Source organism: Coptis chinensis, chromosome 6 (genome assembly GCF_015680905.1).
Source record: "Coptis chinensis isolate HL-2020 chromosome 6, ASM1568090v1, whole genome shotgun sequence".
In the NCBI taxonomy this organism is placed as follows: domain Eukaryota; kingdom Viridiplantae; phylum Streptophyta; class Magnoliopsida; order Ranunculales; family Ranunculaceae; genus Coptis; species Coptis chinensis.
In genome coordinates this window covers 97790225-97816711 of record NC_141461.1, presented here as the reverse complement: position 1 = coordinate 97816711, position 26487 = coordinate 97790225, and the positions used below count along the sequence as shown (strand labels likewise).

The 26487-nt window shown below is 36.3% G+C and overlaps 1 protein-coding gene and 1 pseudogene across 5 annotated transcripts; one reads left to right on the top strand and one right to left on the bottom strand.

Annotated features, from left to right (window-relative positions):
- Window positions 1-9721: 9721 nt before the first annotated feature.
- LOC147495930 (putative purine permease 11) lies at window positions 9722-18261 on the bottom strand (annotated as a pseudogene).
- A 479-nt stretch (window positions 18262-18740) lies between these two features.
- On the top strand, window positions 18741-22824 carry LOC147495929 (histidinol dehydrogenase, chloroplastic-like). 5 transcript variants are annotated; one of them, XR_015199356.1, is made up of 10 exons: window positions 18741-19080; window positions 19201-19243; window positions 19736-19800; window positions 20052-20231; window positions 20345-20376; window positions 20465-20682; window positions 21439-21498; window positions 21631-21741; window positions 21977-22178; window positions 22622-22824. XR_015199356.1 is itself a non-coding variant. In XM_086566998.1 (10 exons), exons 5-9 carry the CDS (start codon window positions 20372-20374, stop codon window positions 22142-22144), a joined length of 513 nt encoding a protein of 170 aa, XP_086423124.1. In that variant the 5' UTR covers window positions 18741-19080; window positions 19201-19243; window positions 19736-19800; window positions 20052-20231; window positions 20345-20371; the 3' UTR covers window positions 22145-22178; window positions 22622-22824. The 5 variants fall into 5 exon arrangements, 4 of the variants coding, with proteins under 4 accessions (XP_086423124.1, XP_086423125.1, XP_086423127.1 ...); XM_086566998.1 differs by having other exon boundaries at window positions 20465-20633; XM_086566999.1 differs by having other exon boundaries at window positions 20052-20255; window positions 20465-20633.
- Window positions 22825-26487: the final 3663 nt, after the last annotated feature.

Below are 26487 nucleotides of genomic sequence, written 5' to 3'. Positions count from 1 at the left end.
CTTCAAGTCTAGGTTTTTCTATTTAGCAATAAGTAAAATAAACCTAGACTAGAGGGTAGTTCATTCACTATGAGAATAGGTTTCAACTTTCTCTTATGCTAATTATTAGTTGGCTAGAGATACCATGAATAATTAGGGATAAAAAAAACCTAGTATTTATATTGAACATTGTGTAAAAACATAAAGATTAGAGTTTGCAACAAACTCTATAATAGCATGTTCGTTAAGGATTAATCAAGGTGGTTTATCAAATCTCTCTAATTCTTTCTCCATATTTTATTCAAGTCATATTCAATTGCTTTAGTTAAATTAGTATAAGTTAAATTTATAAGTTTTTTTTCGTATTATAAATTCACATCCATAAATATTGTTCTCACCATTGTTTCTTTGTGTTTGATTAGTTGAATTCGTTAAGTCTAGAGGTTTAAGAGTGGAACAATTTATATATATATATATATATATATATATATATATATATATATATATATATATATATATATATATATATGACTGGTATATATACAAGATAATTCTCTAGAAAGTAGCTACTTGAGTTAACTTAAAATAAGTATGTACGTAAAACTTCACCTACAAAATGAATTCAAACCTAATTTTTTGTGGTTATGAAGCACTCACCATAATGATTATCTTCCCAAAATGTCAGCTCATTTGGAAATCTCTAACATAGATAAAAATTGTTGTCATCTTTAAAAAGAAATCTAACGGCCTAGAAATGTTGAATTTTTGTAATTGTTTTTTTACCAATGTTAGAGGTTTCCAAATGAGCTGAAATTTTGTAGAGATGATCTTAATATTGAGTATATCATATCCACAAAAAATAGGTTTAAATTCATTTTGTAGGTGAAGTTTTACTTACGTACTTATTTTAAAGTTAACTTAAGTAGCTACTTTTAATAGAAAAACTGTATATATATATATATATATATAGTTCCTGTAATCTCCTATTAAAACGGGAATTTCTCTCATATTTGAAAAACGAGAATTTTTTTTTTTTACAACGGGAATTCCTCTACTATTAAAACAAATTATAGCACTTCTAATTAAAGATGGAATCATTCTCCTACTAAAATAGAAATTCCTCCCCTATTGAAAAGAGAAAATCTAGCATATCTAATTAAAACGGGAATTATTCTCCTATTAAAACAGGATCTCTCTCCCAATTGAAAAAATGGGTTTTTAAAATTTAATTAAAACTTCATTTAAAACAATTTATTAGAAAATTAAAATTGGTTAGCAATTAAAATAGTAGTCCCAATTTTCTAAAAAAAATCTGAATATTTTCAAAAGAGTCGGTGCGTATGCACGGACAGGCCTACAAGCTACTCTTAATATTAAAGCTCCCACAAGGGGTATTTTTCTAGCTCTATTAAAATTCCACATCATCAACTTAATAGTTAACTTAAAACAGGAAACTTTTTTTCTTTTTAGAATCCAACTTCAAACGGGAATCTCCTTTCCTTTTAAAACCAAAACTCAAGTAGTAGCATAAAAACTCTTTACTACGCAATATATTAAAGCTCCCACAGGGGTATTTTTCTAGCTCTCTTAAAATTTCACGTCATCAACTCATATTAAAATAGGAATTCCTCTCCTATTGAAAAAGAAAAATCTGGCACTTCTAATTAAAACGAGAATCTTTCTCCTATTAAAAACGGGAGTAACACTTCTAAATTAAAACGAGATCCCTCCTCCAATTAAAAAATGGGGTTTTAAAATTTAATTAAAACAATTTGTTGAGAAATTAAAACGGCCACAATGGATTTTTTTTAGCTCTCTTAAAATTCTACGTCATCAACTCCTGTTAAAACGAGAATTCCTCTCCTATTGAAAAGAAAAATTATAGCATTTCTAATTAAAATGGGAATCATTCTCCTATTATAATGAGAATTCCTCTCCTATTGAAAAAGAAAAATTTAGCACTTCTAATTAAAGCGGGAATCCGTCTCCTATTCAAAACAGAAGTCACACTTCTAAATTAAAACGGGATCCATCGCTCCTCCAATTAAAAAATGGGTTTTTAAAACTTAATTAAAATAATTTATTGAGAAATTAAAACGGACACAAGGGGTATTTTTCTAGCTCTCTTAAAATTCCATATCATCAACTCCTATTAAAACGAGAATCATTCTCCTATTATAAAGAGAATTTCTCTCCTACTCAAAAAGAAAAATCTACCACTTTTAATTAAAACGGAAATCCTTCTCACATTAAAAACAGGAATCACACTTCTAAATTAAAACAGGATCCCTTCTCCAATTAAAAATCGGGCTTTTAAAACTTAATTAAAACAATTTGTTGAGACATTAAAATGGGTTTTAAAGACTTCATTAAAACAATTTGTTAGGAAATTAAAACGGGTTAACGATGAAAACAGAAATTACGATTTGTTAAAAAATTTATATATGTATAGTTATGATTGTTGAATACGTTTTTAAAATAGCTAGTGTGTATGCACGGGTCTGCTAGGTCGACATACTATTCTAACATACCATCTTAACATACCTAGCCAACCGTCAGATCTTGCAAAATCTAACATCTAGATATGCTTCTAAGAAACCAAACAAATAAAACATGGGGCAAAAATGTCATTTTCATTTTTCTCACGAAAGAAAAATCCTTTTCTTCATTCTTCATTCATGTTTGTCAGTATACTCTAAAAATACGGGCGGCTACGTATGTAACATACTATTCACTTAAATTGGGTGTAGTGCAAGCAAGGCTAAATTCACTAGCCAGCGAGGCAGGGCACCCTTAAGCAGAAGATCCATTCTTGAGGAAGAAGAATCACTAATAGCATAATAACATTTGTCAACCTTTTCTTTAAAGGGGTCATTGTTTAGGAAACTTTAGCGTTTTTGATTACCAATACTCTGGACATAAAATCCAACACGCCCAGTAAAAAATATGCCAGAACTACCAGTAGCTGATCATTTAGTCATCTTTCCAAGTGCTCTGTTTTCTCCTTTCTCCTCTTTAGTTTCACACCCATCTTTGAGACTTAAACTGAAGTTTCTATTTTCTATACCGCGTTGTTCTCTATCTCTTCGATCCAAGTATTTGCTGGTTCAAATTTCTGCAAGATCAGTCTTGAGCTTCCAAGGAACAATTATCACATTTTTTACAACTATCATATATCAGCAGCCACTTGCCAAAAAGGTTTATTTATCTTTACTAGCAATCCAAGGTATTTCAAAAAAAAAATGAAAATTCCACCATCCTTCAATGGGATTCTCCACAACACCGAAGCAAACGGTTGGAATGGGCCATTTTCCACTTCAACAATTCTAGTTTTCATATTTTTTTTCTTCAACAAATTAAAGGCAGCCTCAATTCTAATCTTCGTCTCCTCCATGTAAAACTTTTGTGGGAGGAACGAATACGTGTCATCTTCGATATGGATTTCTCTTACAACGATTGCTTGAAATGAAACTAGTAGAAATCGAGAAAAAGCAAAATATTTTTTCTCCCTTTTAGTTTTTTGAGTATATATACTTACGAACATAGAATTTTTTAGCAATGAAAGCAGGCCAACGTGAATGAAGAATGAAGAAAAGGGTTTTTCTTTCGTAAGAAAAATGAAAATGACATTTTTGCCCTATGTTTTATTTGTTTGGTTTCTTTGAAGCATATCTAGATGTTAGATTTTGCAAGATCTGACGGTTGGCTAGGTATGTCAAGATGGTATGTTTGAATAGTATGTTGACCTAGCCGGCCCGAGATATATATATATATATATATATATATATATATATATGAGAGTAGAAAATAAATAATTGATAACGTAAGAATAAAATTAAAGAAATCTAATTGTATTTTAATATTTATCAAGACCTTACAAAGTGCTTCGTTACAAACACTAACTATGCTAGTGCAATATGATGGAGTTGTACTATATTTTTTGGAGATTGTGTTCTTAGTCTTTTCAGGTTTAAAAGAAACACTATTGTGAAATCCTATGTGTAATGCGTCAGATTGACCAACGCAAGTGTCCGTCATAGATCTTTTAGAATATGAAGTGTGTGTGTGTTACATAGATTTCAAACCCATCATCAAATCTCCACAACCTGAAGCCTACTCTCTTCGGACTTGGAAAGGAAGCTGAGTAGAAAAACTATTAATGGTGACCCATCCTCCCCATGACCCTATCTTTAGTATATGTTTCTCTTTTACTAAGAACAGTAAGTCTTATCTTTGCAAGTGTTTTACCTTCAACGTTTACATTTTTCAGCAAGGGGTTTGCTAGCCCTCGCAATCTTGTTCTGACATCGCTGAAATGGTACTTGTTTTTCAAACAAAAGATGAGATAGCACAATTCACAGGACATAAAGGAGAAAATATATAACTGAAAATGGGGAGAAAGCATCTTTGGTCTATAGTCTCTAGTCTCCACTGGTGCTGCTTCCTCCTCATTTGAAAATTCTTAAAGAAACAGCAAAAAACAGATCCACTAATTATTAGGTTTGTCCCCATTCTAAATTTTGCCGATTTATACCAGTAATGTCACACCCCGAATTTCGACAGAATTCGGAAAAAACAATATTTGTTCCTGACTCTTCGATTTTCGAGGTGTGACGCACTCTCAACTTCCAAAAACCCATAAACAGTTTAACTATGCGGATAATTAAAAACCAATAAGAATTTAACATTAAACAAAAGTCATCTTCATTACAAAACTTCACAAATAAGATTAGGTTACAACTCTCCTTTCAATAACTATTTAATTAAATTTACAAATGAAAATACAAAAAACATTGTCTAGACTAAAAATCTATATCACCTCAAGGGAAAACAAAACATATCCTGAAATGCAACGCTAACGCAAACCATAAGCAGCAACCAACCTTCTTCAACACTAAATCTGTCAAAACTTATTAACTATGTCCATTTAATGAACACACCCGATAAGCAAACATGCAAATCGGGTCGGCATTATAAAAAATACTGGTGTGAGTAGCTCTAAAATACAACATATACTTATACATATACATACACAATCCATAAGGCAGTTAGTTCCTCCACTGAGGCGCCTTATCTTCCCACTAACCACACAACAAACCATACGCATAATAAAAAGGCATTTAGTTCCTCCACGAGGCGCCTTAGGTTCTAACTAAACTAATGACCATCCAAGCATATTATATACTTACCGCATTTCATGCTCAATTACAGAGTGGGTCGTCTCTGCACAAGTAATTAGTTTGACCCACCCTTCTGCAAAACCATATACAATCATATATTTAAAGGTATATCATTAACCAACATATTACCATAATTATATTATTTAAGGCTTTCTTTGCGTGTCCCTAAAATCACGTCATATCTATGTCTTACCTAGTTTCCCTGGCTACCACAATCGCTTCCCAACGCCGAACATGTACATCCACATGCCTCCCCTCACATAATGAACCACTCCATGCGTAACTACCACGCGGATGCCGACACGGGTAACCCCCTCACACGAAAGCCATTATGTGAGTACTGCCATTATACGGCATAAAATATCGCGCGTCTCGTTCTAATTTTGCGAACGGAATAATCAAACCACCATTCGGCTATGCCAGAAGGGCCATTCACATTACTTACGCCAGAAGGGCCATTCAGATTCACTGAAACTCCCGAAGGGCCAATCATATCACATATGCCCATCACAAGGGCCAAATCACATAAGTTGTGGTAGCTAGGTTCTAGAATTTTTAGATTCGTAATTTATTCAAGTGTCATACATTTATATCTCGAATAATTTTATTCTATCTCATGCCAAGATATTTAATTCAGAAGCTCAACGTTTCTCGTTATAATACAATCCACATTATCACGTACTAATACTATTCATGGCACGATATCCAAGTATCTCTATATCAAATCTCAAAATTTATTATTTCACTTGCCAATCATATATTGCACTACACCATATGGAATATCTCAAGCCTTCATACATACTACAATTCATTTAAATAGCAACTCATAATAGTAATAAATCATGTAATGTATTCGTTCAATATATTTATGGGAACTCAAGTCACCCTCAAAGGCAGGTATTATTTTCATTTGTGCACAATATAAATAGTGTATAAATAATCACAATATATGTCCATTCTACCAATGTCAGAATAAAACGACTTTAAAAAGAAAGAACAACTCAAGTCCAAATATCATGCATAATTATTCTAGTCCAAATCACAAGTCAAGTCAAACTGATCACAATCAAAAAGCCCAAAACTAAAGTCCATGAATCTGAGTCCATGTGTAGTTTAATTCTCATAAAAATGTATATATCTAAGTCTTAAAAAATTGCCCCCCGCTTGTTACATGCCAATCTTATATTCTTTACACACGACTCACGTCAAATCTTAATTAAATAATGACAAATAAGGTTATACAATTTTTGACAATATTTTATTACTACATTTGTCCATATTCTTAAATATGTGAAAAACTAGAAAAAATCAATATTCCACAGTCAACGGTCAACGGTCAAAGTCAAAGTCAACTGTCGTTTCCATGTTCAACAGTTCATGGTCATAGCCATGGTTCATGGCTAAGGTCAAAGGTGCATGACTTATGGGCTCATGACTAAGGTAATGGTTCGGACCCAACTAGCCAAGCCCAAACCCAAACCTTAGAACCCGGCCTCAAAAGTCTAAACATTTAAAGACCCAAATAGATCTATTTTAAGTTATATGGACCGGCCCAAAAACCAAAATTAGAAACTGGCTCAAAACACAACTGGGTTCGGCCCGGAGAATTAAACTGAAACCGGCCCAACACTTAAACTAAAACTGGTCCCAACTTAAACTAAACTGGTCCGAAACAAAGGATTAATCCGGCCCAATAACTAACTAGTGTTTAGGCCCAAAAACTTAAACTGAACTGGCCCACAACTTAATCTGGAACTGGCCCAACACACTAATAGATTTTGGCCCAAAACAAAACAAAATAGACCGGCCCAAAGAAAACTAATAGAATTGGCCCAAAACAAATTGATTTAGTTTCGGCCCAACTAACAAACTAAAGGCTTCGGCCCAAAGCCCAAGCCCAGCCGGTCATCTCCCTCACCAGCAGCCACCAAGTCGGCCACCACCACCTCCACACACCACCATCCAAAAACCAACCGAAATTAACCAGATTCAAAACCCCTACAACTTTAATTCACCAAGAAACTCCAAATTTTTAGTTTCGAAAACACTCCCCCAACCTTAGATCTGGATTCTCGATGCCATTGATGCATCTTCAAGCTCCCAACAGCCCCCATTCGACCGCCCTCACACACACTACACTAGCTACTACAACCAATCGTCCATCAACCAATACAATCAACCGAATAATAGTTCAAACCATTTTACAGAGGATGTTTGGGCGAGCCGCCATTAACGCCATTTCCAAGCTTTAACAGCACCCATTAACACTCTTTCAAGCTTCCATAGCCCCATTCAATCGACTAACAACCAACAATACAAACCCTACAATTAAGAGTTCAAACAAAACATGCCGGACGACTTCTTTATTTTAGTTTAGCCGCCATTAACGACCTCCAGAGTTCGAGCACACCAACAGTTCCAACGAATCCTACTCCCAAAGTTTTAGTAATTAAACGAAACAACACCTAACGTTTAACGAGTTAATCATTTAACGGGATGAGAGAAAAACAGCCTAGAAAAATAGTACAACAATTGAACGGAAGAAAACAGATCAAAAACATATATAACTTCTTCTTTTTTCGATGAAAACAAAAATGTAACTACTCACCTATATTAAAAAGCACCACGAATCCCTCGTAGTCTGAATCGTTGGTTCCCACTCCCTAGCAAACCAGCTTCTATCTCTGCCTCCATTTTTATTTTATTTTATTATCTTAGAACTCTATTCTCCAGAACAATATGAATATATACTTGGGTTTGAAACCTAAGCCCACACAGACTCGGGCCCAGAAACCAGGCCCACATATCCCAAATCCAATCCGATGAATTTTAAATAAATAATTAAATTAATTAATAAATAAATAAATAAATACGTATTTTAAATACGGGCGTTACAAGTAATTTACTAGAAAAAAACTTCAATAACAGAAATTAACACTAGTAACTGGGTTGGACTTGCAAAGATACTGTTATATGTGATTTTCCAAAAATCGCTTGTAAATGACAGATCTTGGTCTTTATTTAGCAAGATCTTGTTGTCTTTTTCAAATTTCGCAATCATGTTCTTGCATTTTAAGTTGATAGATTTCTCCATGTGTTTTTCTCTCCTTTTATTGATATGAATTATATTATTGTGGAACAACATATCAAACAAAACCAAAGCTCAACTTTAATTCACAGTTTTATTAAGAACGTGTTATTTGCGGCTGATACACAGTTGAGAGTTTGATACTGTAAAGTGAAAATGTGATTAGGAGGCGAAAGATCTCAACTAAAGAAATCAACTTGGTTTAACAGATTGAAGAATAGCATAGAGGAAGAACAAGGAGAGAAGACAGTCCTCTATGTTGGTTGACTTGTCGAGTGAGCGAAGCGAACGATCTTGGCAGAGGAGGGGGGGGGGGGTGTTATGGGTTATGCGGACAAAAACCAACCCTCTCCCTCTCCCTCTCCACACACTCTAAATCTCCACTCCTCCCTCTCCCTCTTCACTCCTCCCTCTCCGCTCACGCCCCCACTGCTTAGCAGTATACTAGTGTTGATTCGTTGTTTTACTTTTTATAAACTTTCTTGATTTTTCACTTTCTTGTGATTAGTGCTCCTTATCTAACGGTCCTTATGACCTACTACAGGGATGTCATAAATGAGATCTTCGGACCCTTTCAACAAACGTTATATTTTAAGAAGCGCTTTTAATGTAGATAATGAGTAATATGTGACTATATATTTTAATATAATATGGCGTTTCCAGAAAAGACAATGGTGGGAGGGAGAGTGAGAATGAGTGAGTGAGAGCATTGTTATGTCTCTTACATTCATTTCTTTTTTATTGCAGTCCTATTAAGACTGGAGTCGAGGATACCTGGTTTAAAGGGTAGCCACAGCAGGTACATTCAAGTCCCTGTTGCATTTCCTACCTTTGAAATTTGTGTTGTTGCGGGTAGGGTACCCCTTGTTTTTTGCTACAAGGCTCCAATAAACACATTGTAACTGGGTGCAGGGATTGTACCAGTCAAAACCAGTGTTCGTTTGATTGATGTGATGCACGTAGCTGGGATTGAGTTGAGACGATATATGAAATTATTTTGCTTGCGAGTTAGCAATTTATTCCTCTATATATATTTGTACTGCGTTTTCTGTGTATGTGTTATGTATTGAAATGATACGCTGAAAAAATTGGGTGGCAATATTGAGTTGTCAGTTTGTTATTGAGTTATTCTGCAAATGATCTTTTACTACTTCGACTGGTTAAGTGACAACGCCATTGAAGATTTGATCCTTGCACAGCCACACTAAATAGATTTATAAAAGATGACCATTGGCAATTTCCACCAGCAGTCATTGTGGTGCTTGATAGATTGGGGATCAATAGAGACACCTTACATGGCTATAATGAATACGGTCAGTTACTTGCAAACTCAATATCCTTACTCTAGTAGGCTAGTAGCATACTCTGAATAATCAATCAACTTATCGCTTAATGTGATTGTGTCTAGCATAACATCAAAAGGCAGGAAAAAAAAACAAATAGCTGGGAGATATTTACCGCGAACCTTGTTTAATTATGAAACTAAGAAACCAATCATCGTATCCCCATATGACGGTTCTCTTCGTACAGTAGGAGAATAAGAACGAGAATCAGAGATCTCCTAGGTATTCGATGGCAATGCTTTTAGCTTGCAATTATCAAGGTAATTTTGATAGATATATATAAGAAGCAAAGCCCCAGGGAGCCATCAACAAGGACACCACCTTTACACCACCCATTTTGTTGTGGAAAAATATCACAGCAAAGATGGGAACAATAGGCAACGACAAGGTACTAATCACGTTTGAAAAGAGGGAAGAAACCGCAAATATCAACCCTACAACACCAACAGAAGTTGTCTGCCATGCAACAGCAGTCCAAACCAAACTCATCACATAAGACACTCTTCCTTTATGAAATCCCTCCATCTCTCCTTTCAAACAACTCCATTCTCCACTGTCAAAAAGGCCTATTAGAGATGCACAAGTTGCAACAAGTGCAGTGTAGATTTGCATATTCAAGACGACAGAAAATGTCTCCTTCTTTAAGATCTTCTGGAAGGAATACTGCATGAGGGAAATAATAAGAGAATAAATGGCTGATGCTCCGAGGGTGCATAGAAAGCCAAGTAATTACTTCCCCTTTGAAACTTTCGTTGATTCTGCTTCTGAACTGACACCCAAGAGAGAGGCAGAGAAGGTGAGAATGACAACAGAATTAAGTATCAATGCTGTGAACTTTTGGGAATTGATAAAGAATGAGAAAATTGCATGAAAGACCAACTGAGTTGCACAAAGAAGAGCGTAAGTAGAGTCGGAGATATAAAAGGCCAACAGAATACATCATTGTGGAGGTGTTTGTAGGGTTTTTACCGATATCTCATGCATGATTCCTACGATATGTACAATTACGCTATATCACATGCATAAAGAAGCGCAGCGGAAACAGAAGATCGTACCTTCGTCACAGTTTTCAATTCGAAGTTCCAAGCTTTGATCTACCAGAGAAAATAATGTTCTTGGCACACTCAAGATCTTCTTTTTCTCAACTTAGCTAGAGTCAAGTTCCAACCACGAACGGGAAGCAACCTTTGTTCACAAACCAAGAACTGACAATGGCTAGCAATGGAGGTTACCACCTATGGAATCTCCACGAAAAACTAGCTTCTTCTTTAGAAAATGTTGGAGGCCACCATTAAAGGAGAGAGAGAGCTTTTCTTGTTGTTTGGGATGATCAATATGTGAAGGGTGGGGGGTCTATTTATAGAGCTCTCCCACCTCCTCAATATTGGATAGGATAGAGTCTCATACTTATCCAAAAACGGCTAAGGATAGAGTCTTATACTCATCTAATATTGGCTAGGATAGAGTCCTACACTCATCCCAATACCTGGTGGTTATCCTTATCCTGGTGGTTTATCCTTCTCTTGGTGGTTTATCCTTATCTTGGTGGGCATTTATCCAGCCTTATTTCCAACATCTCCCACTCGCCCACAACGGCAAAGAAGGTTTCTAAGAGAAGCGTTTAAGTAAAATGCTCAGCCATTTGTGTGTCTCACACGGCAAATGGTTCGTGTGACCCTAGCACACGTATCATGATATCTGTGAAGTAGCAAGTCGCAATGAAAAGTACGACACAGTGATCTACCATGAAAATGATCTTAAAGAAGAAGAATCCGGAAACCTAATATCCGGAGAGTGTGTGTATACCCCAAGATCTGTTTGTTTCATCACTTTGACAAATAACACTCATCCCTATGAGTCCATACCATAAAATCAAAAACGCATCACATGATTCACAATTATCATCAATTGTCCTGGCCAGGTAGAATCCTAGTGATTGTGTGATAAACCTTCAATTCTTTTACCCTTTGTACGCAAGTCATTGTCGTCAGAGTTCTACCAACTTCCCAATATGCATCCAGTCAGCCTTATAGTAAAAGCTTGTGGGGAGCAAACCAAAGTTACGAGTAGTCCTCTTATTTTCTTGACAAGGTCAAAAGTTCAAGGAGGGTACCATTCGATATGTCTTAAACAAAAAACCTATCAATTGAGATCACATTGCAAGAATATTTAGGGATATTTATTTTCTTGCTCTCAGGTGGTCAACTATACACATGTTGTGTGAAAACATGTCATGGCAAGAGTATCTAATTTGTTTACTCAACAATAGATATTTGTATGTCCACTCATACCATACAAGTGTTGTCATCCCTAATGACAATTCCAATGATACTTTGCTCCCACTTGGCAACAACCGTTTGTAGGTTTAGACAGAATCTTCCCTATGAAGCCTGTTTCTTCTTATCCAATTATAAGAAGGGGCATGACTCGACACTAGGTCCACCCCTCCCATACGGTTTAGTGACTTGTCAAGCTAAACTCCCACTGTTTAAAATGGAAGTGACTGTTCATATGAGTGAACCAGTCAACCCTACTGACTTACATATGAGATGATAAATAGTATAATGAGAATGCAATCGATCTGGAAAGAATGCACGTTTATTCATTAAACCATCAAAGTGTTCTTAGCATAATCACATCCTCTTTAACCCAAGCATTTTTACATGTGCAAGGAAGAGTTCCTTTGGAATAGGTCTGGTTAGTGGATCCGCAACCATCTCATCAGTGGATATATGTTGTAGAACCACTTTCTTCTTCAGTATCATTTGTCGTACATAGTGGTACTTTAACTCTATATGCTTGGTTCTTCCATGGTACTTTGGATATTTAGCATATGCAAGAGCAGCCATGCTATCAGTCCAGATGTGAACTGGTTCAGCAGCTCTTGAGAACACTGACAAGTGTTTGATGAATCGTCTAAGCCACACAGCCTCCTGTGTGGCAGAGCAGCATGCAATATACTCAGCTTCCATAGTTGAAAGTGCTATGGAAGTTTGCTTCTTGCTGCTCCAGGATATAGCACCTCCATTCATTATGTAGGTATATCCTGAAGTTGACTTTCTCTCATCAAGGTCTCCAGCCCAGTCGGCATCAGAGTACCCAATTAGCTTAAGATCTTTCCCTTGGTAGACAAGAGAGTAGTCCATGGTGCCTTTGAGATACCTCATTATCTTCTTGGATGACCTTCAAAGATCGACCCGTGGATTTGTTTGGAACATTGATACTAACCCAACTGCATAGCAGATGTAAACGGCCAGATACAATATTGTATACATAAGGCTTCCGACTGCGCTTGAGTATGGTACATTTTTCATAGCCTGAGTTTCAGTAGGATTCTTAGGAGACATTTTAGAACTCAAAGACTCTCCTAGACTTACTGGGAGATCCACTTGCTTGCAATCAGTCATGTTGAATCTTTCCAAAACCTTCTTGATGTATGTCTCACGAGACAAAGATAACAAGCGTTTGGGCCGATCCCGAGTTATTTTAACTCCTAAAACATAACTAGCTTCACCCATGTCCTTCATTTTGAAGTTTAATGACAACCACTCCTTAGTGGAATTTATCAATGCCTTGTTGTTACCTGTTAACAAAATGTCATCCACATATAGAGATAGAATCACAAAACCATTTTTAGATGTCTTGACATATACGCAATGGTCCTCATTTACCATTTCGAATTTGTCTTGAAGCATAGCTTCATGGAATCTCAGATTCCACTGTCTAGAGGCCTGTTTTAAACTATATATGGATCTGTTCAGTTTACACACTTTGTGTTCCTGACCCTTGATTGAAAAACTAGTGGGTTGATCCATATAGATTTCCTCTTGCAATTCTCCATTGAGAAAAGCAGTTTTGACATCCATCTGGTAAAGCTCTAAATCTAAATGGCCAACCATTGACAAGAAGAGACGTATGGAGGCAAATCTCACTACTAGTGAGAAGGTGTCCTCATAGTCTATTCCTTCTTTTTAGGTGTAACCTTTTGCAATAAGCCTGGCTTTGAATTTGTCTATGTTCCCTTTCGCATTTTTCTTGATCTTGAGAACCCACCTATTCCCAATAGATCTCCTGTTTGGAGGTAGATCAACTAAGTTCCATACTTTGTTTTTCTCCATTGACTCTAATTCTTCCTTCATAGCTGCCATCCACTTACTTGTATTGGACCCAGAAATAGCCTTCTTGAACATTTTAGGTTCATCAGATATTTCTGTAAGTGCATTGGTCATATTTATCTCCCCTTCAATCTCAAACCGACGTTTGGGGATATGGCCTCTAACACTCTTACGAGGTTAGGATTGATCAATCAGTTGACCAATGCCATTGTCACTGGAATCAAGGTTGATGAAAGTTTCATCTTCGCCTTGTTCATCAGCAGTTATAAGGTTGTCGACTTTGTAATGTTGTAGATCCTTATCAACTTCACCCCTCATTGGGTATTGATCCTCTAAGAATCTGACGTTACGTGCTTCTATTTCTGTGACATGCCCTTGAGTATCCTCCACTAGGAAGACATACCCCTTAGAAGTCTCACTGTATCTTATAAAGACACGCTTCTTTCCAGGAGCACTCAACTTCCCAAATTCTTGATTTTGAGAAGTGACAAAGGCTGCACACCCCCATGGTCTAAGGTAGTTCAAAACGGGTTATCTACCAGTCCATAGTTCATAAGGTGTTTTGTCAATAGATTTTGAAGGAACTAGGTTAAGTATGTGCGCAGCCGTTAACAATGCATCACCCCAAAATGAGATGGGCAAGTTAGCCTGAGCCATCATAGATCTAACCATGTCCAGCAGGGTTCTATTCCTTCTCTCAGAGACACCATTCTGCTGAGGGGTATAAAGAATAGTTAGTTGTCTAGCTATACCCTTATTTTCACAGAGTTCCTTAAACTCATCAGAAAGATACTCACATTCGTGGTCAGTTCTTAAGGCCATTATTGTCCTACCAAGTTGATTCTTAACAAGGTTCTTGTACTTTTTAAAACAGTCCAAGGTGTCTGATTTGTGAGACATCAAGTACACGGTCCCATAACGTGTATAGTTATCTGTGAAGGTAATGAAATATAAAGCCCCATGCCTTGCTGTTACATTCATTGGTCCACAGATGTCTGAGTGAATAAGTTGTAAAGGATAAGTTGCCCTTTGGGCTTTCCCGAAAGGTTTCTTGGTGGCCTTTCCAGCAAGACAACTTTCACAGATTTCCATTTTAACAGAGGTTAAGGTACCTAATGCCCTCCCTTGCTAATCGGTCTATCCCATCGCGGTCCAATATGTCCTAGTCTAGCATGCCACAATTGGCAACCAACCATTTTAGACATAAAAACTTCAGTTTGTGCTAAGTGTAATGTCATAAAAGAATCCATTAAATAAGCATGACCTATCAGACTGTTATTCAAAGATATCTCAAGCGAGTTCTGGGAAAAATTAAACACATAGGATTCTTGAAGTAATTTCAAAACTGATAAAATATTTCTCCTAATTGAGGGTACAAATTAAGAGTACTTCTACAATAAGGATGGATCTCCCACTCGCAAAATCCAACCTACAAGTGCCTGTGCCCAAAACATCAGCTACACTTTGGTTTCCCATGTGGACTCTCCGAGTTCCTTGTGGAAGTTTCCTGAAATCTTCGAACAGGGACCTATCCCGGCTTATGTGGTCTATCGCTGCTGAATCTACAATCTAATATTGTGATGAATCAGACAGCATGACAATACTTATCACATTGACAGTACTTAAAGTAAAACTTACCTCAGGAGAAGGACATGCCCTAGCATAGTGTCCCATCTGATGATAACGGAAGCATTCGACACTAGTCATGTCTATCGACTTCCTAGGTTTCTTTTGCTGTGGGTCAGGTTTGGCCTTTTCCTTGCCTTTCCCTTTTCCACTTTTCTTGTTCCAAGGAGCCTTCCTCTTTTTGGAGTTGACAACATTTGCTTCAGTTTGAACAACAGGCTTTTCATTGAGAAGCCTTTGTTCCTCAAGCTCACATTTCCTCTACACCTGTGCAAAGTTTGTGATACTGTCGTCATGCGTCAAGATAAGACGAAATTGTTCCCAAGTTTTAGGTAAAGACCTAATGACAGCTTGAATTTGTTGTTCATTTGACAGGACCTGTCCTGCTTGGGCTAACTCAGCAACCATGTTCCTCATCACCGTGCAATGTTGTGTCATAGAGGTATGGGGCAGCTTGATAAATTTGTCAAAGCTCATTTGTAGCCTCCTCAGCTGTGCAGTAGTCGTACCCCCAAGGTCCGCCTTTACTGCTTCCCATAGCTCTTTAGCCGATCCAAGGCCATCATACCGCATCATGAAGTCATTCCTCATGGTGCCAAGTATGGCAATTCGGGCAACATTATCTCTGCTTGTATACGCATTGTACTTCCTAAGTGCAGTAGTATAAGCAGCTTGTGTTAATCCTTCAGCGGTAGGTTCTGCTACTATCTCAGTTATTACGTCAATGACCTTCCTATCTGCCAGACTTAGCCTAACTTTCCTAGACCAAAGTTCGTAATTCTTATCGTTTAACAAGTCATTTTCAGGTAGCATGGTAAACAGGGATTTTCCACCGGGTGCCATTCTATGAAGTTTGAATTCCAAAAATAAGATACTACGAATAAGAATCATCTCTTAAAATAAATCTAAGTAATCCACATTTTTACATATGAGATGATCATGATAATCTACTAGCATGATTCTAGCCATTAAATAAAATCAATGCATTTGACTATTAATAACATAGAATATGCAAAAAAATATACTACTTAAATTTCCATTTAATAAAATTGTTTCTACAAAAAGGAGTTTTCTATCTTTCAAAAACAATGTGGAACTAAAAAGAGCCAGTCAACCATGAACATAGAAACATCCTGGGTGCCTAGGGGGGTCATTCTCATCCTCACAGTCACCATCAGCTATTTGAAAAATACTAGCCACTTCCTCTGTTTCCCTGTGAGGTGGGAAAATAGACCCTGATGACACATCATATGGATTTGGTTCCTTAGCATCATCCCATAATCGATGTACGAGATATTTAAGTGGTCGAGCCTCATTCCTATCCTGAATAGAACTGGGGCTCTTTGGTGTATATTCTGGTGATAGTGGCTCTGTCTTTATCTTATCAGATTTCAAGACAGTACACTTCAAAGCTCTCCTATATTGCTTTACAGTCATGCGTTTCTTGGAAGCCCGTCTCCCAAGATCTGGTTCATTTTTCCTACAAGTCTCAGGTCTATACGACTTAGGCATTATGCCTTAGTTTTCATATGACCGTTGATAGAAAATAGACAATTTTATATACATGCAATAGTAAAAATCCAAATTTAAATAATTACTGCATGGTAAAAATAAACATCCTAATGTCAATTTTTAATTGTGAAAAAATACATGTGAAAAATCCTAAAATTTCTAAAGAAAATAATCTCAGAAAATAAATTTCCATGTAAAAATTTCTAAGGAAAAAAATTTCCACAAATTATTTCCCATAAATAATTTATTTTGCAAAAAAAAAAATTAAGCAATTTCTAATTAATTTTAAACAACCTAATTATTTAAAAATTAATTAAAAGATTTTGAAAAAAAACGCAGTTTTTCAAAAAAAATGTAGATCACAAGATCAAAACTACAAACAAAAGCATGCAAACTATGGAAACCTGGCTCGATGCCAATATAGGTTTTTTACCGATATCTCATGCATGATTCCTACGATATGTACAATTACGCTATATCACATGCATAAAGAAGCGCAGCGGAAATAGAAGATCGTACCTTTGTCACAACTTTCAATTCGAAGTTCCAAGCTTCGATCTACCGGAGAAAATGATGTTCTTCGCACACTCAAGATCTTCTTCTTCTCAACTTAGCTAGAGTCAAGTTCCAACCACGAACGGGAAGCAACCTTTGTTCACGAACCAAGAACTGACAATGGCTAGCAATGGAGGTTACCACCTATGGAATCTCCACGAAAAACTAGTTTCTTCTTTAGAAAACGTTGGAGGCCACCATTAAAGGAGAGAGAGCTTTTCTTGTTGTTTGGGATGATCAATATGTGAGGGGTGGGGGGTCTATTTATAGAGCTCTCCAACCTCCTCAACATTGGATAGGATAGAGTCTCATACTTATCCAAAAACGGCTAAGGATAGAGTCCTATACTCATCTAATATTGGCTAGGATAGAGTCCTACACTCATCCCAATACCTGGTGGTTATCCTTATCCTGGTGGTTTATCTTTATCTTGGTGGTTTATTCTTATCTTGGTTGGCGTTTATCTAGCCTTAGTTCCAACAGTGTTAGTCAAAGGCTTTGTGGAGGAGGAACGGAAGAGGAACAGTGGGATGTACAGAAACGGAATGGCTACAGTTTGAACAAGGGTTGCCATCCATTTGCTATTGCCACCCTGGTCATAGTAGAATCTCCCTAGAAGAGTTGAAACAGCTTGACCAACAAGAAGAAAAGTAATATTAAGTGCAACCAACAGCTGCCACTTCTCCCGCTTGAGTCCACGGAAGGGTGTAATCCATGACAATTGTCTCTTTCACTGAGCCTGATATTTTCAATTCTAGCATGGAGAAAGTACACATTAAGTTCCGAATGGAAAATAAAGAAAAACATGTTAAGAGAGTAAAACTTCATAAGATTGTTATATTTCAACATTATACGGTTGTCATGAGATTTCACCAAAGCAATCACATATAAAGTGGATTCATAATTTATCTCGTGATGCACAGAAATGTACTTATGAGTAAGGGTGGAATTCGAGCTAAACGAGCCGAGCTTGCGCTCAAGCTCGGCTCGCTAATTACACGAGCTTTAAATTGAGCTCGAGCTCGGCTCATATAGTAAACGAGCGAGCTCGAGCCGAGCTTAAACGAGCCAAGCCCAAGCCGAGCCCGAGCCACTCGGTTATTTTACACTATAAATATGCTATTTGAACTAAACGAGTCGAGCTTCATCAGGCTCATTTGTTACACGAGTTTTAATTTGAGCTCGAGCTTGGCTCATATAGTTAAATAAGCGAGCTCGAGCCAAGCTTAAATGAGCCAAGCCCAAGCCAAGCTCCGAGCCCTCGGCTCAAATTCCACCCTTACTTATGAGCTAAACTTTTTAATCTTCCTGACTAATCTTCCACAAGGCTAGTTCGCTGTATTGGCCACTCGTGTAAGTTGTTCAACTTTGGAGCATCCAACTCAAACGGCTTTCTCTTAAACGACTTTCTCTTAAACGGACATATCCAACACTACACCAGATCTTCGAAAAAAAGACAAGACTACCAACTGTTGAAGTCCCCGTGAGGCTTCGGATCAGAACCCATAGGATAAAAACAGGAGAGAACAAAAAGAAAAAAAAAATCACTTTTCACTCATTCGTTCTCTTCACAAAAATAAGAAAACCCTCGCTCTCAAATCCCTCTCGAATTGCAAATCACTCTCAAATCTCAAATTGCTCTCAAATCACTCTCTTCTCAATCACATACCATCTCTCTTCAGGTAATGTCGATCACTTAAATTGGTCTTTTGATTTCGATCCCAAATAAACGATTTCAGTTTTAATTTCGATCACTTCAATTGATGTTTTGATTGATTTCGATCACTTCTTAACATTTACAGATTGTTCACTTTCAGCTGTTTGATCATTGTTTTAATATCATCAGTAAGTAAACAAAGCTTGCTTTCATAGCCCTAAATTTTTGTATAAATGTTAAATGTTTATTTTGGATATGTTCTTAGCTTATTATTGATTGGTATTGGTTTTTTGTGATGTGAAGATATGAAATAAAGCTTGAAATAACTTGAAATGTGTTGTCTCCTTATTAGAAAACATTAATGTTATGGTGGAAATGACTAGTAATGGTTACAAAAGTATCCGTTAGTTATAATTCAATTGCATTTTGTCAATTGTTTGTTGTATTGTAAGTTTTAGGTTCTGGAAAAAAAATTAACGAATTTTAGCTGAACTTTCAGTGTGTGTTTAGGAATTTAATATTGTGTTTAGGAATTTTGGAGCTTCTCGAAATTTGGAAATTGAATTCCAATGCTCCAATAAATTTAACGACTCGAATTAAGCTTGTTAATACACTTCTGCCATTTGTTTAAGATCTACTTTGGGGAGATACTGAAAACACACAAATTATTTTGTATATAGACTGCGGCATGAGAGCGTTGTCTTGATTCTTGAAAGTGTTTTTCTCATCACCTTTAAAACAGCAGGTTTGTTGTATCATCTCATTTCTGTTTTTGGTATTTATTCTTTTGTTTAATTTTTTTCTTCCTTCAAAGTGTATTTGTCTTTGAATCTAACCGTGTCTCCTAAAAGCACAAAGCCTATATTGTGCTCTGTGCCTCCAGCGCCCTAAACCTAAGCTCAGTGCTTGTCTTCGAAGTTGGAGTTCTAATTTTCTAAAACAATACAATCTTGTAAGGTTATTCACTTATTCCCGAGCTGACATTTTATGTTTCAGGCAGTTCATACAGGTGCTGATCTTGAATCCGCTATTGACACATGTTTGGGTTACTTTACCATGGTAAATCTATCCAAGGAGTTCATTTGTTTGTTTAAAAGTTGTCTACGCAATTCAACGGAAAATTAAGATTTCCTGTTCCGAGTTAATCCTGTTGGAGCCTTACCATCAAGATTGCAGGTAATCTGACTTCCGATAAAAGAAGTGAGTCATTTTCTCTTCGACCCAAGTTACTTCCTTTATATCCACATTGCATTTTGAAGTTCACTTACCCCCAAATGTTCATTTTTCAGGATCCCACTGTTATTGAAGAAAGTCCTATGAGGTTTGTGGTTACGTATATGTATTTAGAAGATTGTCTGATGGGATATAATGTGTAATGTACTTAATTTATCAAATCAGATTGTCAACAGAGAGTATTCAGAGGAATCTAGGGTCAACCATGTGATAGAAACAGCTGAGGATTCTAAGGTCAACCCTGTGATGGAAAGAGCTGAGGACTTGAAGTCGAAACTTGAAAATGGTTTTCCTAGTTTCGTTAAACCAATGACCCAGTCATACTTGAAAGGCGGAACCTGGCTAGTAAGCACAATTTCTTGTCTGATTTCTGAAGTTCAATGACTGTACAATTGTAAGTGAAATGATGATATTTAATTTAATTTATTTTTTAGTTTTAGTGAAATGATGATATGGTTTAGCAATTAGCACTTCAGCTCTCATTTGATTAACCTTCGCATGTTTAGCTTACTAACTTGATGCTTCCATTCTTGTTATAATTTTTTCTTTATAAACCTATAAAACTAGGGAAGTGTGGAGGATCTTGCTGATGATAAGTTATCCTATAGTATATATTATTATAACTATTTCCTGGTAAAATAGAATTTCATTAATGAATGAAGTAAAGTAGGTTGAGAAAGTTTATGAGCACAGGAACACGAAAATGCACAAAACAGCCCTACATGTGCCACACAAATAGCCTATTACCCCAAGTCCTAGTATAAAATTGGATCCACCCTAGGCACAAAGGACTAAAAAAGCGCCATCGGACATTTTGAGTTGGGGACTGTAGTTTTGATTGCCACTAAATAGAGTATGCTATTGTAGTTCTCGATTTGAGATTTCGGTTTGAAGCTTTTTGGTGAATGCATTTGTCACAATTAAAAGATATATATAGAAAAAGAGTACCATATAAAGATTTGTGAAAGTGTTCTCTATGAAAGTGCATAATGATAATCAACATTGTGCTATATGGACCATATAGAGATCAGAAAAAATTGATAAAAGTAGCGTTCATTTAGTACATCTTAGATCGATCGTCATACTTGTATTGTAGCTTCTACATGTAGAATTTAGTTGATGAATTTCCAATGATAATTTCTTTTTGCAGGTGGAGAAGATTTTTGGTCCTGGAAATCAGTATGTTACAACTACAAAAATGATTCTCCAAGTATGATTCTCTGCAAATGCTGAAATTTTCCAAATTGGACAAATACCTATAAAACTGCAATGAAACTTTGTCTTCTCATAGAATTGATTAGGACTCAGGGGCACCCAGCTTAAGTTTTCTTCATAAATGCAGAATAGTGAAGCCATGGTTTCAATAGACATGCCTGCCGGCCCATCGGAAGTTCTAGTAATTGCGGACAAATATGCTAATCCAGTTCACATAGCAGCCGATTTACTATCTCAGGTTATAATGCTTTTATTAAATATTTGTTTAACTCCACATGGTCGGGGTTTTAAATTGAAAGACTGAGGCAATTGATCCAACAATTCTGCCTTTTCTAGTTAGGACATTTGATACTCAAATAATCTTGACTAAAATTTTCTACTACGCAGGACAATTGTTTGTTCTTATTGCGTATCCTAACTTCTTAATGCCTTATCGTTTGCTTGATTGACATGATTGTTTTGCTCTCTTTCAGGCAAAACATGGTCCCGACAGTCAGGTTGTTCTGGTAATTTATGGGGATGGTGTGGACAGATGCAAATGTGTTGAAATTTTCATGAATATTGAATGCAAATGGGCTGCATTCAATTCTTTCCATCCTTGTCTGGTCTACCAATTGCTTTACCATAATAAAATGTACTAGTAACATTTATGGGCTTCCTTGTTTTGCTTGAATAGTAAGTAAACTCTTCTTTCCCTCCATTTTCTTAAATAGTTTTTATTAAGAGTGGGTTTGTTTTGTTAAGTTTAGGAATATTTTGAGTAATTAAAGGGGTTTTTAGTTTTACAGTTTTTGTTGCATGTAGAAGTGAAATGTGAAACGTGGTTGCAAAAAGTTTGATTTTTTCCTTGTTGCATGTAAACTATTTTGATTCTTATGGACTTTTTGGTTCAGTGGAAAATTTTATTGGATGAAAATTGTGATAGGACTTAATTCTTACTAGAATATTGTTTGTTAAGTGCAAAAAGACTTAAATAAAGCAATTGGGGGGTTGAGGTTGGTTTGTATCTGTCATGTTTTGTATGTTGATAGTATTTGTTGTCACTAGTGTTTTGTTCTTTCAGTCTCAGGCATTTAAAGAGTTCTGTTTTTAAAGAAACATCTTATTATCTGTTTCAGGTTCTACTGAGTTTCCATTAATGAATACACAACAAGAGGCGGGAAGTCGAGGATGGAGAATTCCATCAAGATCTGATGTATCTTAAAAGCAATTGGTACTAGAAGAATATACTATTTTCTGTTTTGTTTCTATGGATGGATATCCTGAACTTTTTAGGAACTTAGGACCATTTAACGACTAAATGTTTTGGTTGAGTTTTCTATTTTGAGTTTTGGTTGAGTTTCTATGGATGGAATATCCTCAACTTGAATATGTTATGAGAATCAGTAGTAGTGTTAGTGGGTTGTAAAAGTACTAAAAGAAGCTGCGATGGTTTGTTAGTAGAAGCTGAGTAACTTCTTGATGGGAACCTTTAACTGTTGCTATTAGGCTGAGACGCTGAGTAGGCTATAAAATTGTTTCTATTGGCCATTTGATGATGGATGAGGACTGGGCTTTGTCTATTACTGCACACTTCAAAAGGCACAAGTATCTGTTTATTACTGATGCTATTAATGCTACAAAACTGTAGGGGCATGGCATTTTTTGGCCCTGATTCGGCCTTTTTTTAAAAATAAATGAAAAAAAAAAGACACTTGTCAAGTGTTGTAGAAAAAAAAGACTGCAAAAAAAAAGGGGTCACCATACGACACCCAAAAGTGTCTTTTTATGGAAAAATGACATCCAAAAGTGTCTTTTTTCAACAGATATGGTGTAGTGCGTTAACGGACATGTTTGTGGGGCAACTTATATAGTGTATTGAATACCTTATATAGATATGGTGTAGTGCGTTAACAGATATGGCACTACTTTTGCCTAACACGTGGACAAACATGCGTGGGTGAAATGGAGTAAACGGGCCATGTAAGGGAGTAATATTCACATCCAATGAATATCAAACACGTGTCCAACATAAACAGAGCTACCAATCGACCTCAAATCCTCGTCTTCCGAGCTCCCTTCATAGTGACTTGACTCAGACAAGCGACCTATGCAACTCGTGCCCAGAGCAATGTCACCACCAACCGATCTCGTGTACTCGTCCTACGAGTTCGCTTCAAAGTGACTCGAGTAGAGTAGATGATCTCGTATAGAGGCGATCTCCTCAATACTCACTCTCCCCATCCCACAACGGCTCGTAACGTATGTCTTTATTACTGCCATGCATCAAGACCGGAGCTTCAGGTATGCATCACAGTAAATATCCATAACTCGCCATCCTGGCTCGCAAGTGACCTGAAGATCTGAACCTGACCTGACGCGGGGAGGCGCAGGCACTTTGCCTATATAAAGAGGATGAGGAACTATGTCTGACCTAATTCAAGTTGGACCCTAAGGAGAGAACTTGATACGTAGGTAGTTCGTCCATATGAACTCGGTCAAACCCATATTCAAACATCATCTCCTTCATTTTCTTGCATCTGTAAGGTTAACCCAAATACAACCTTTGCAGGCCCTTTGGGCCAAATACGATAGCATGCTCTTATACCATATTAAACTTTGGAGCGTCCAACTCGAAACCAATCGGCAATGAGTCGAGAGTCCCGGGAACTTTAACATATACTACAAGGCTAAACATCCTATGAGGAACTATACTGAACATCTTAGAAGTAACTTTGAGTTTTCTCGGCAGCAATGTTAGACTAGTCCTACATAATTAACTAGGTCACACTTTATACCTTAATAAGTGCACTTGGGTAAGTAACTAATTATTCATACCAGAATGTATAAGTGAGTGTGAGAGGCCATATATTTTGGTATGAGGTCCTGTAAACAGTTGTAGAAAAGACGCGTAGAACTAAGATGAAGTAACCAATATAATCTAGAATTACTATTATGCATAAACACAAATAATCAATCATATAAATAAGTGCTTAGATCAATATTCCTACTCTCAAATAATAATGAAGTAATATATAAAGAGTCAGGATTCGTTCCACTCCTAAACTACCAAGACTTAAGAAATTCAACTAATCAAACACAAAGAAACAATGGTGAGAGTAATGTTATATTAAGAGATTTATTATACGATTATACTATGGATTCAAATAAATCTAAATTAATTAAACTAATAAAAATAGGGTTTTGATGGAAGAGAAAGTTATAGAGAAGAGTAATCAATCCACCTAATAACTAGTTTCATGCAAGAATCGAATTATTAGTTGAAAAGAGATCATATTTAGGTTTTCACGCAACGATTCAACCTAAAGCCTCAGCCTATTTCATCCCTAGCAACAACCTACATCTCTATAGTCATTATTACTAGCATGTAGGATTATTACAACCAAGTTTCTCGACTTAATTACAACAATCCCTAGTTTAATTTATTATATGCTTATTTTGGAAGTCATACAATAAACTAAACTCATTGAAATACATACACAATGAAATAATTCTACTAAGCAATCTATTCCTCATTAGGTTTCATAATCACTCCCTCTAATGGGGGGATTAGCCTAATATCATTGGATTAATTAAACTAAAATAATGAAATGAAGACATAATGTAAAGAAGAAGTAATTATTGAATTGAATACTAAGGCTTTTATTAAAAGATTCTAATGGAGGCTACAAACTAAACTCATAAACTAAAACTAACAAGAGATAGAGAGAGAACCCTAATTTAAAACTAAACTAAAGAGGGGAGTAACCAATTTTTATTTTAGCCTTAACCCTCTTTATATAGGAGAGAGCTAGGTTCCAATTTCATGCATGGGCTTTTAGGCTAGGTTATGGACCCATAAATCAAGTCCATAACCCAATTGGGTAAATCCAAGACTTCCAATTTTGGTTGTATTACTGTAGCACATGATTTCACTAACTTATACTACTCTGATCAAGTCATGGTCTAGACCCGATTAATAGTCAATAGCCACTTAAAGGCTTTTAAAACATAAGCAAGGCGCACTTTTAGTGCCTTGCCTTGACCAAGGCGCGAGAGGTAACATAAGGCGTGCGTTTTTTGTGCCTTTCTGCGCCTTTTGTTGAGGCACGAGGCGCACAAGGCACGCGCCTTATCAACTTTTACAGTTTTTTCGTTTTTTTTACAATTTTTGCTATACGTGACACATTTACACTCGATCCAATTGTTGTATGATATAAGAAATTGTACAAATTTAGTAAGTTTCATTGTGGAGTACACTTTAAACTTAATTTTGACTAGTTTTTGTTAAGTTGTATGGATTGAGAGAAGACACAAAGATGGATTAAATTTTAAATGAAGTTTTACGGGATTTTAAAATTTGAATCACGTGTTCTATTTTATGAACTCATTTGGCTCAATTTGATCGGTTCATTATTTTAGTTTATTGAAGTTGAGCTAGATTGTATTGAGAGATACGAGTTTTATTTTGCTATTTACTTATTGCTTAAGATTTTTCTTTTAAATAACTACAATGGTTTTATGTTAATAATCACATAAAATTAATTTTAAAGTTTGGCTAAGCAAATTAGTGATAATTCATGTCATATTTAATATTTATTTTATTTTTTATTTGATATATCTATTTTTTTTATTACTACGTGCCTCACTTCAATCAGGCGCGCCACGCCTCGCGCCTTACGCCTAAGGCACAAGAGGGTGTTGCGCCTTAGATGTACTTTAATGCCTTTACTACACTGGTCTAGACCATTGGAAAGAGCTTTCTGAGCCGGTCATTTTGATATAAAATGGGCCTAATTCCGAGGCCTGAGTCCAAAGATATGGCATTTTGAAGTTCTGTTGACTTTTCTTCAGCTTTCTAATCCAGTTTGACTTTCACTTAACAGCTTTAACTTAGGTTTTTTAAAGACTTTTTCTCCATGAAACTTGGGCTTTCTTTATAGAACTTTCATATCAATCACTTTGGCCCATTTTAGCGCCTAATTAGTAACGAATTTACATTTGT